At 46.8% G+C, this 11,611-nt stretch overlaps 1 protein-coding gene across 3 annotated transcripts in view; it reads left to right on the plus strand.

Annotated features, from left to right (window-relative positions):
• ZNF496 (zinc finger protein 496) overlaps positions 1 to 11,340 on the plus strand; it is a 45,944-nt gene extending 34,604 nt beyond the window's left edge. For 2 of the 3 annotated variants that reach the window (XM_018050545.1, XM_018050546.1), the window contains exons 7-10: positions 86 to 218; positions 732 to 839; positions 1,916 to 2,029; positions 7,885 to 11,340. In XM_018050545.1, the coding sequence (XP_017906034.1) occupies positions 86 to 218; positions 732 to 839; positions 1,916 to 2,029; positions 7,885 to 8,642 (1,113 nt within the window). In that variant the 3' untranslated portion in view covers positions 8,643 to 11,340. The remainder of the gene's footprint in view (positions 1 to 85; positions 219 to 731; positions 840 to 1,915; positions 2,030 to 7,884) is intronic. The other variant, XM_018050547.1, reaches the window with a different exon arrangement.

Below are 11,611 nucleotides of genomic sequence, written 5' to 3' on the forward strand. Positions count from 1 at the left end.
GGGCTCTGCCTCAGACTTATCTTCCTTCCCACATCCCTCCCCTAGCTTGTGCCTGGATTGAGGTGTACTTGTTCTGTGGTTTCAGAACCGGGTTTCTCCTTTCAAGGATATGATCTTCTGCTTCTCAGAAGAGGACTGGTCCCTTCTAGACCCTGCCCAGACTGGCTTCTACGGAGAATTCATCATTGGAGAAGACTGTGGGGTCTCACTGCCTCCAAGTAAGACTTCACTCAGCTCTCTCCTGAGACCTGGGACCTGGGGGTCCACATCTCACCTCACTGACCACCCCCATACCCTAATGGGAGGCACCTGTGCACAGTGGTGTCAAGGCCACTCTGCAGATTAACCATTGCTTGGTGCTATCACATGAAAGTTAGGCTTGTTACCTGACTGTTTTACAGACACAACCAAATATAACTTGTATCCCTTGCATTTACTCTTCTTCTGTCGTTCTTATTCTGACTCTTTTCATTGCTGGTTTTCTGATAGGCCTGAAAGAGTTATCCTAAGCCCACAACTTCCCCTTTAGTGTCCCCTCCCCTGCCCTCTCCCTGCTTGCTCTGGTCCTTCCACTTCCCCTGCATGGCCCCTGTTGGTGTTCTTGGTGTGTTGTGTGTCCCTCCAACTTCTCTCTCCTCTACCTGTCTCAGAGTCACCACTGTCCTCCCACCCTGGTTTCCTGTGGGAGCAGAGGCCTGATGAATGCATATCCTTCCCTTTTCTGTGAATAGATGATGCGGCTGCCCAGCTGGATCTCTCCCAGGGAGAAGAGAACGAGCCACGTGTTCCAGAGTTGCAGGACTTCCAGGGGAAGGACATGTCCCAGGTCTCCTACTTGGGTGAGGAATGATACCAGAACTCAGTGGAATGGACGGCTGCTGCCAGCCAGAGGCAGGCCTGTTCCTTCTTCCACTCTCTGAGCCCTCTGTCACCCCTGGACCATGTCTTGGTAGAATGAATCCTGCCTCATCCCTCATTCCTTATGGAAAGAATGTGGTATTTCAATTTTCCCAGGTGTGGGGATTGCCTTTTTTCAACCAGGAACTAGGATATAATAGGAATATCTTTCTCCTCTGCTGTAAGTAACACCTGGCTTGTGGTAACAACGCAATTACCCCTTTATAAGTGAGGTCAGATACTCTCCAAAAGTCAGGTAGGAGAAGAGGAGGGCATGCCACCTCTTGGCTGGGCACTGGGCACAGTGCCTCTGGATGCCTCACCTGTCTTCTTCCAGCCACATACTGCAGGAAGTATAAGGAAACTGAGGCTTGGGGAGGTGCTGGGGTTTGGTTGACATGCCACAGCTTAAAAGCAGCATTTCCCACCCGCCTATCCCCACCCCCAGCCTTCCATGTCACCAGAGCTTGTGTTTGTAACCACTGTGCTTTAATGCCGTAAGATGCCTGCTTCTTCAGGGGAAAAGCTTTGTACCATGCCAGCAGTACTCCCAGGCCTCCTTTCTCTTGGGACTTTGAGCTGGCACCGAGCAGATTCCACTCGCCACCCCCACCTGGAGCAAGCAGCCAGGGCCTCTGGTATGCCCAGTCTCCCATCCCGTCTCTGCCCCAGCAGACTGTCCAGACTGTGTTCATGCAGTGTCTGCGTGAGTACTGGAAATCCCACCACAGAAAGTGAGAAGGACAGCATGGATGGCAGTTCCTTGTCCACAGTTATGCAGATGGGGCAGAACCCAGATCCACGTTCATGCTGTCTAGCTTCACAACCCATGTTCATGGTGTTGGCCCATTTTGCCTGCAGATTCATTTGCTCACCACACATTAATTTACTGAGTGACTGCCCTGAGAGAGAGCCCAGGCCTGCTCTTGGATCATAGCCTGGCATCTCTTAAGATGCCTCTTCCAGGTAGTGCTGCAGCAGCAGGAAAAATGAATTTTTCATTTTCTTCTCTGGAAAGACTTTCCAAGTCTCCAGCCATTCCAGGTAGAAGAAAGAAGAAAGCGGGATGAGCTGCAGGTGCCAGAGTTCCAGACAAGCCAGCAGACAGTGCTCCCTCAAAGCACCTGCCCAGGTAAAGGAATTCTTAGGAGGGTGGGGGTGGGTGCATCTGTGTGTGATGTGTGGCTTGAGTATGTATGTATGTGTGTAGTATGTGGGTGCATGTAGCATGGGGGTATGATGTGTACATGTGCATCTGTGTATGTGTGTGCATGAATGTGGTAATGGCATGTATGCTGTATGTGTGTGTCGTATGTTTGGTGTATTGTGTGTGAATGTGTACATGTGTAGGGTATATGGCATGTGTTGTACACATGTGAGCATGCCTGCTGGCATTTGTGTATGGCACATATATGTTTCTATAATGTCTGCTGTGTTGTGTGTGTGAAATTATGCATGTGTGGTATATGTGCATGCATGTGTGTTGGATATGTATGTACGTCTGTGTTGGTGGTGGTGGGGGTGATGTAGGTTCAGGAATTGAACTTTCTGAAATTTCTGCTGACAGTTCCTGAGAGTTCCTGAGGCTGCTTGCCCTAGTTTTGTTTTTCTAGGATCTTTTCCAGCTGACTCCCAATCTGAGGCCCTCCCCTCCATGCCTTTCTCTTGAGGGCTGGTTGAGGCAGGGTGCTGACATAGTGCTTTTGGACACATGGTCTGTGTATTTCGTCTCTGAGCATAAAGACCAGAGTCCCTGGACAGTGTTGCAATTAAAGAACAGGTTAGCAGAATGCTAAAAGGAGGACCACTGGAGAGTGTGCCCGGCAACATTTAGACTCTGAGTCTCCAGTCCTCACTTAAATCCACTGTGTCACAGAGGGTTTTTTGCAAATACAGTGACTCATGCACAGTTTGATACCTTTTGGAGGCAAGATTTGCATGATATTCTGGTATTTCCACCTAGTATCATGCAGAGTTCACAGTCATTTGTATTCACCCCGTATCCTGTGTAGACTAAAGGAATTTTCTGTTTTTGTAAATCTACAGCAGATCTAGGTTGACAGTACTCCCTCCCCACAAGCTTTGATGCCCTGGTTTTCTGATTAGCCTGCTTCTGCGTGCCGGGGGTGATCATCCCTGTGTGGCTTATTCCCAGTTCAGCTTCATTCTCAAGATGAAGTTTGAATCCTCTCTGCTTCTGCCTGCTCATAGGAGGTCTCAGCCCTGGCAGCATACTTACAGAATGCAGATTTTCATTACCACAGGGGAATTTTCACTCTCCCATTGCTGAGCTCTGATACCGAATCTATTTTGAAATGACAAGAAGCTGAGGGTTGCTATCTATCTAAGATCAGTGAGACATGATAGATTCCAACCAGTTCCATTTGTGTCAGTCCAACCACACATTGTAATGCTACCACTGAGACTGGATATCTTTTCTTGTTTATTGTGTTTTTTCTGTGAATTGCCTAGTGAATACTCTGTGGTCCTTTTCTTTTTTCTTCATTTTTGCCCTTCCCTCTTCACATTTGGTAAGCTCTGTGTCTTTATGGCCCAAGCACTACACCAGTGTAAGGTCTTTTTATGATTATATTCATGTATCTTTATGCACCTTCTGAGATAAATACCATCTTAGTCAGCACAGGCTACTAGATCAGAATACCAAAGAGATATTTTCTGTTAAACAGTATAAATTTATTTCTCCCAGTTCTAGAGGTTGAGAAGTCTGAGATCAGGTTAGCAGCAGATTCAGTGTGTGGTGAAGACTGTCTTCCTGGCTTGTAGTTAGCTTCCTTCTCCCTAATGTGCTCACATGACCTTTCCTTGGTACACAGAACTCTTGTCTCCTCTTCTTATAAAAGTACTAATCCCATCACAAAAATCCCACCTGCAAGATCTCATATAAACCTAATTACCTTCCAAAGACCCCACTTTACATACCATCACATTGGGAATTAGTGCTTCAACATACAAATTTTGGAAGGACACAAATGCTTGGCCCATAGTATCAAACTGAAGATCTGAGCCCATGTGGTTAGGCTCCAGCCCCCGTGCTCTTTTCCCGTGTCTGCGTGCCTTTTCCGTGAATTGCCTTCCAGGTGCACGCGTGTGTGCTCAGTCGCTTCCGTCGTGTCCGGCTCTTTGGGACCCCATGGACTGTAGCTCGCCAGGCTCCTCTGCCCCTGGGGTTCTCCAGGCAAGAGTACTGGTGTGGGTTGCCATGCCCTCTAGGGGATCATCCCAACCCAGGATCTATCCTGCATCTCCTGCGTCTCCTGCATTGCAGGTGGATTCTTTACTGCAGAGCCACTGGGGAAACCCTGTCCCAATTATTTGTACATGATTCTTACTACTTTTTAACTTTATGTGTCTTTTAGCACAGAATTTTTAAATTTTATTGATTTATTTTTGACTGCACTGAGTCTTTACTGCTGCTTGCCAGTTTTCTCTAGTTACAGTGAGCAGGGGCTACTCATCATTGTGGTACGTGGGCTTCTCATCGCGGTGGCCTTTCCTGTTGTGGAGCATGGGCTCTAGACACTCAGGCTTTAGTAGCTGTGGCACATGGGATTAGTTACCCTGCGACAACATGGATCTTTCTGGAGAAGGGGTCAAACCTGTGTCCCCCACATTAGCAGGCGGATTCTTAACCACTGGACTGTCATGGAAGTCTGCACATAAATGTTCTTTTAAGAAACATTTTAAATATGTAAATACAATTATTCATCTCTTTTTTTGTGTATCTTGCTTAAGAAAGCCTCCCCATCCTAATGTTATAAGGATATATTTGTTATGGTGTCTTTATTTACTTATTTTTTTACATATAGCTTCCTATCCTCCTGCTTCTCTCCTTAGCACCTCCAGCTGACAGGGAATGATTTATTCCCAAGCCAAGGCTTACCCTTCTTGAGGAGTTAGCCATCAACCTGATGATGAGCTCTTTGCTCTTGAAAGTACAAAGCAGCCTTTGCTCCTTGGCCTTGGAAGAGCATGGTCATAATCTTAGTACACACCCCTACCCCCACCCCCAGTTAAGCACAGTTCCCCTGAACCTGGGGCTATTTTATCTCTGTTTTAAATTTTTCTCCTGTAAGATAGAGATAATAGTCAAGTCTACCTTATGGGGTTATTGTTGAAGATTGATACAATACAGGTAAAAGCACTTATAACCAGTAACTTTTCCCTGTTTTCTCTACTGTTATTCTAACAGTTTAGCTTCTCTCTTGCCCTGCACCTTCTGCCAATCACCCATATTTATCTCAGTGCTGAGCTGAGACATCCCTAATTTTACGTTTTCTCTGCCGTGTTATGGACACACCTCTGTAAGTCTCACCTCATCTACTAGAAATTCTTTACACTGTTGTGTCAATGGCACACAGCAACATTATTATTGAATTATTTCCCCCTTTTTAGAAACTATGCATCCATTTTTGGTCACTTCATCTGGTTTCAGGGGGCTGTCCTCCCATATGTGGGCTTCCCAGGTGGTGCTAGTGGTAAGGAAACCATATGCCAGTGCAGGAGACCTAAGGCACACAGGTTCGATCCCTGGGTTTAGAAGATTCCCTGAAGGAGGACATGACAACCCATTCCAGTATTCTTGCCTGAAAAATCACATGGACAGAGGAGCCTGGTGGGCTACAGTCCACAGTGTTGCAAAGAGTCGGACACTTCTGAAGTGACTTAGCACATATGCATGAATCCCATATGTACTATATTAGTCTCCTAGGAATGATATAATAAAGTACCACAGACTGGAAGGCTCAAACAACAGAAATTTATTTTCTCAATATTGTGGAGGCTTAGAAGATTGAGATCAAGTTTTCAGTGGAGAGGTTTCTCCTGCGGCCTCTCTTCTTGGCTTGCAGACAACTGTCTTCTCCCTGTGTCTTTGCATGGTCATCTCTCTGCATGTCTATGTCCTAATCTCTTCTTCCAAGAGGTCTCTTGCATATTATCTCTTGAAAGATCTTATCTCCAACTATAGCCACATTCTTGATTACTGGGGGTTAAGACTTCATCATGTATTTTTAGGAGGGTGCAGTTCAGCCTGTAATACTTCACCCTCTGTTCCCCCATAATCCATACTTCTTGTTCCTGTTCACTCTCTGTTCTCCCATAATTCATACTTCTCATATATAAAATACATCCATTCTATCCCAACACCCTTAATCTATTCCAGCATCAGCTCGAAATCCATAATTTAATCTAAATATCATCTAAGAAGAAAGACTGATGGTTCCCAAGAAAGTCTGAATCCTAACAGGGCAAATTCCATTAGATTTTGGGGTTTGAGATCCATCTTTGGCTCAGTGCTTTGTCCACCCTATGCGCCTGTGGATGCAGTGGCAGTTCTGTCAACCTCTGAACTGCCTTTGGGGCTGGCTTCCTTTTCTTTCAAGGATAATCCATGTTTGCATCCAGATAGCTCTATTAGTTTGTTTTAGAAGTTTGATAGAGGTAGTAGTGTTAGTTGCTCAGTCTTGTCCAACTCTTTGACCCCATGGACTGTCTGAAATGAAAGCCTTCCTTTATTTCATCCTCTTTCCTTTTTATTCCAAGATGGATATTCTCAGAAACACTGTTGGCCGCCCATGAAATTTACAAGGGTCCAGGCCATCAGACAAGATGGTCCTCTACAGACTGTTCCTGGATTATCTCATCTCCACTCTTGGCTTCTTAGATGGTCAATAGGATCTGTGGTTGTCCTGCCACCCGCTTGGTATTCTCTCCAGAACATACTTTCTCATTTTTTGCAGGATAGATAGACTGAAACTTTTCTAAATCTTCAAGTCCCTTCCCACTCCCCCATTTCACATTGTACCCAGTCCCCTCACACTTGTGCTCTGATGTATGGGTAAATACCCGCATAGACTCTTCCACTGCCCAGTGTCTCTCCTGCTTGCTATGGTATTGGGTCTTCCTGCTATGTTCTGTCCAGTTTCACCTGCTCTCACTTCCCTAAGCTGCCACAACTCTCCTCCTTCTAGCAGTTAAGTCCAGAATAACCATATTCCTATTATTGTCTCAAAGGACCTGGCACCACTATTCCCCAGCCCTGTTTTAGACCTGAGCCCCTCATTTCAAAAAAATGAGGAAACAGCTGTAAGGAGAGCCGTGTAGTGGTCTCTGGGCTGCAGGCAAGGACCTTATATCAGGGTCCCCACTGCCCACCCAACTCCTCCCCACAGTACATCTTTCCAACATCACAGACTCAAGATCCATTGAGCCAGCTTCATTTACTTTATAAAGTCCAGTGCATCTTTATGCATTACCATTAGTGGCTGTTGGTTGGCCTCTGATATGATACTGAGAGGAAGAGATGACCTTGAGTAATCTAGAGCCTTTGAACAGCCCTACCATCATAGCAGGGCTCAATATCACTAGCCCTGAGCCCTTAAGCACGTGACCTGAGTTTGCCTATGTTTATAATGGCAAGTAGTACATTATTGGCTTGTGTCCAGGATCAGATGGCCTTGTGCATGTCAGAAGTCTTGTACAGCCCCTAGGGAATTTAAGTGCCTAGTATATGGTAGCTGGCAGCCTTCTGTCACTGTTTATAGAATATAGGACCCTTATCTGTCTCAAGGCTTTTAATGCACCCTGACAATTTTTCCCTTGTCTGATTAAGAGAGGCAGAGTTAAATGATGTGTAAATGGTCAAGGTTTACACAGATAGATACAAAGTCTTAGAGCTTGGAGGGATCTCAGTGGCTAGAAAAGAAATGAATAAAAGGACTGGGTCTGGGGATTTAGGAGGAAAAGTTAGGGAAGTGAGAGAAGAAAGAGGTATGCAGAATGGGTTAGCAGTGTGGCCCGTGCCAAGGGATTCCTTCTCACAAGACATACCATAGAGATACCTGCAGGGGAAGATTCCTTACAGAAATGTGGGTTTCTGGACCAACGCAGAACCGTCTTGGGTAGGGTTTGCAGGGGCTCAGATGTGGCCTGGACAGCATCACTGACCACCTTGTTGCTTTCTGGTAGTGGGAGGTGATGCACCATTCCCCGAGAATAGCCTGGATGAGGAGGTGACGATCGAGATTGTGCTCTCCAGCTCCGGAGATGAGGACTCCCAGCTCGGCCCCTACTGCACAGACGAGCCACGGAGCCCCACAGAGAAGCAGCACAGCCTCCCCATCTCCCACCGGAGTGGCATTGAGGCAGCGGGTGAGGTGCAGACCTCCTCTAAAAAGTCCTACGTGTGCCCTAACTGTGGCAAAATCTTCCGCTGGAGGGTCAACTTCATCCGACACCTGCGGAGCCGCAGGGAGCAGGAGAAGCCACACGAGTGCTCGGTGTGCGGGGAGCTGTTCAGTGACAGCGAGGACCTAGACGGGCACCTGGAGACCCACGAGGTTCAGAAACCTTTTAGGTGCGGTGCTTGTGGGAAGAGCTTCCGCCTCAACTCCCACCTGCTCTCACACAGGCGGATACACTTGCAGCCAGACGGACTCGAGTTAGTGAAGAAGAAAGAACAGGAGGCGTCAGGGACCATGGGTGGGGATTCTGACGACCCGCTGACAAAGGGCAAGGCCAAGCTGCGCTGCCAGTGCTGTGACTGCGGGAAGGTGTTCCAGCGGCCTGAGCACCTGGCCCGGCACCGCAGTAACATTCACATGGACAAGTCCCGGCCCTTTCAGTGCAGGTACTGCGTCAAAAGCTTTTCCCAGAACTCTGACCTCCTCCGCCACCAGCGGCTGCACATGAAACGCCGGTCCAAGCAGGCTCTGAACTCCTACTGAGTCGGGGGCTTAACACACATTTTTGCGTGCAGCTCCAGCGTGGGTAGAGTGTATCCCACTTGTGCTTGGTACTGACCGGTTTCAGACTCCTCCCCAGGACAGAGACCACGTCCTCCTGACCTTTAACTCTCAGGTAGAAACGAGATAGTGGCCAGTTAAGTATTTGCTCTGTCTCTGCTGTGCCGAAAGCTAGGAGAGTGTGTCAGCACCAGCTTTGACTTGCCCGGTGTTTCGGGTCTAAGAGAACCCTGTTCAGTGCTTCCCACATGGTAGAGGGACTGGGGTACCCCCTACCACAGGAAACCTTTGAGGGGTCTGTCCCTTGCCAGCTTGCAGTGCACTCCCTTCCCACCCCGTCTGAATTCCTACCCTATCCTGCGGTCTGGAGGTAATTTCTCCCTACCTGACAGCAGGAAGCTGCCGGTGGGGTGATGGGTTAGGAGGAAGATAATAAGGTGGGGCTGGACCTGTGGGCACAAGGGCAGGAGGGCCAAGCACACCAAGCCATGTCACGTCATCAGAAGTCTGTGTCCCAGGCACCATCTGGTCCATAAGAACACCTCAGAATGATCAGATGGCCCTTCCAGGCTCAGAAGCCTTTGTGGGGGACTTTATAGCTTGCCAAAGGGAAATCTTTCTTTCATGGTGGTGACTGGTTATTGGGAATTGTGAGCTCATTCAAGGCAAAGCCCACGTTAAAGGCCACATTTTAATTTGTTTGTTGGCACACACTACAAAGAAAGTGTCCTTTCTTTGTACCCTGAAGGTCCTTGGTATACTTGGTTGTGGGATAGAAGTGACAGCATCATCATTTGAAAGGCGCTTAACTTTCCCTTCCCCATTGTGTCATGTCTAGGAAAGGAGAGCTCACTCAGGTCCGGTAAAGGAGAGCTCAGGTCCCATGAATGAGAAGTTCTTTTGTCTGGATGAGCTGAGCAGGAGAAACAGAACTTTTGGTGAAGTCATTCTATATATATATTAACTTCGTGTGCCAGTTGTATTAATTCCTTAAGGCTGCTGTATCAAAGTACCAAAAGCTGAGTGGCTCAGAACAACAGAAATTCATCATCTCAATTCTGGAGGCCTGGAGTCCAAGATCAAGGTGTCAGAAAGGTTGGATTCTTGTAAAGGAAGGATCTGTTCCTTGCCTCTCCTTTAGCTTCAGTGATTGCTAACAGTTGTTGATGCTCTTTGTCTTGTCGAAGCATCACCCCATCTCCTTCGTCTTTACATGGTGTTCCTGTGTATGTGTCTGTCTTCAAATTTCCCCTTTTCATAAAGATACCAGTCATATGGAGTAGGGCCTGCCCTACTGATTCCAGACTGTTCCCATTTTAATTATATCTGCAATGACCCTATTTCCAAATAAGGTCACATTCTGAGGTAGTGGGGTTAGGACTTCAATATGAATTTCGGGGATGGGAAGACAATTTAACCCACAACACCAGATAATCCTGAGGTTCTGGTGATATTTCTCATTCTCAGATGAATTAGTACAAAGTTGATTTAGCTTACTCTGAGTTGCATTGGAAGCAGAACTCAGATTCAAGATTCTGTTCCCAGAGTGGGGGGATCCTCTGCAGGATAGCCTTTAAAGTTCGTAGCCTGGGGTTCTGGACTGGTAGTGACACTGGTAGTGAAGCCTCAAGCAATGAAAACCATTGTCTTGATCCTGAAAGACTGGCCAGGTTGGCTCAGCTCAGTGATGAAAAAGCATGGAAGCTGTGGTGTATCGGTGGCTGAGTCAGAAAGCCGGCCACCAGGCCTGTGTTTTATATTTATATGTCAGGTCCCATTAGCAGGCAGTAAGGCCGGGCAAATGAATGCAAGACCCTTTGCTCATTGTCACTTCATTATCACATCAAGAGATAACAAAGCCAATGAAATAGTCACAGTTTTACAGTTATGATTGCTGTGCCTGTATAGATGGATCTATATTCCCAGGAACAGTAAATACAATAAAATAATTTGGTTATATCCTGAACAAGAAATAAACTATTGGGGCTCTTTGTTTTCTAAATAGTTTCCCTCTTGGGTTGACCTTGCCAGAAAGTGGGAAAATATGTATCTTGAAGGACAAGGGAAGAGAAAATTTCAAATAGAGGCCAGATTCTATGTACATTTGCCCTACCCACCTATGCACTCTTGCCCAACAGTCCCATTAAGGGAGGAAGTTATGAACTCACCCACTTTAGATATTTGTATAAAAGAAGAAAACTGGTCTATTTAGTATATTTTATCTGTAAAATCAGATCATAAGTAAGAAAGACAAAAGGGAGTGTAACAGAATTGAAACCCATGGGGAGGCTATGCATCTGATCAGTACCCACCAAATATTGTGAGGGAGTATCGAATTCACTGACGCAAACCTGACCAGGGTATGTAACTAATCAGAAGTTCACCTTCCCCCTGGATTCAGAAGCCCCTCTGGGTGATGCAGCTCAAATCCCAGGTTCTTCCCGAGCAGAGGAACCATTGGGTTCTGGAAAAAGCTTCTCCAGAAGATAGAACTGACCCACTTCATCCTTTCTACCCTCCCTTCCTGGGTGGCTGGGCAGACAGATGAGCTGTGTGCGTACCTTCCCATGGATGTTCAGAGACCCCACATCCGAAAAGCATCTGTCCTCCCTCTTCCTCTGATCCCTTGGCATTGTTCCCATAAATTCACAGGTGCAAAATAAAAATTTGACTTGCTGAATTAATATTCGTGTTTGACTTTTCTATTGAAAGAATATGAGTAGCACAGCTGAGAGAGCTAGTCAGTTGGCCTGACAAAGAGAACTTGAGGGCTTCCCTGGTGTCTCAGTGGTAAAGAGTCTGCCTGCCAATGCAGGAGTCTCGGGTTCAGTCTCTGATCTGGGATGATCCCACATGCCACAGAGCAGCTAAGCCTGTGCGCCACAACCACTAAGCCCATGCTCCACAATAAGAGAAGCCACCACAATGAGAACCCCATGCACCACAACTAG

Source organism: Capra hircus, chromosome 7 (genome assembly GCF_001704415.2).
Source record: "Capra hircus breed San Clemente chromosome 7, ASM170441v1, whole genome shotgun sequence".
Classification (NCBI taxonomy): domain Eukaryota; kingdom Metazoa; phylum Chordata; class Mammalia; order Artiodactyla; family Bovidae; genus Capra; species Capra hircus.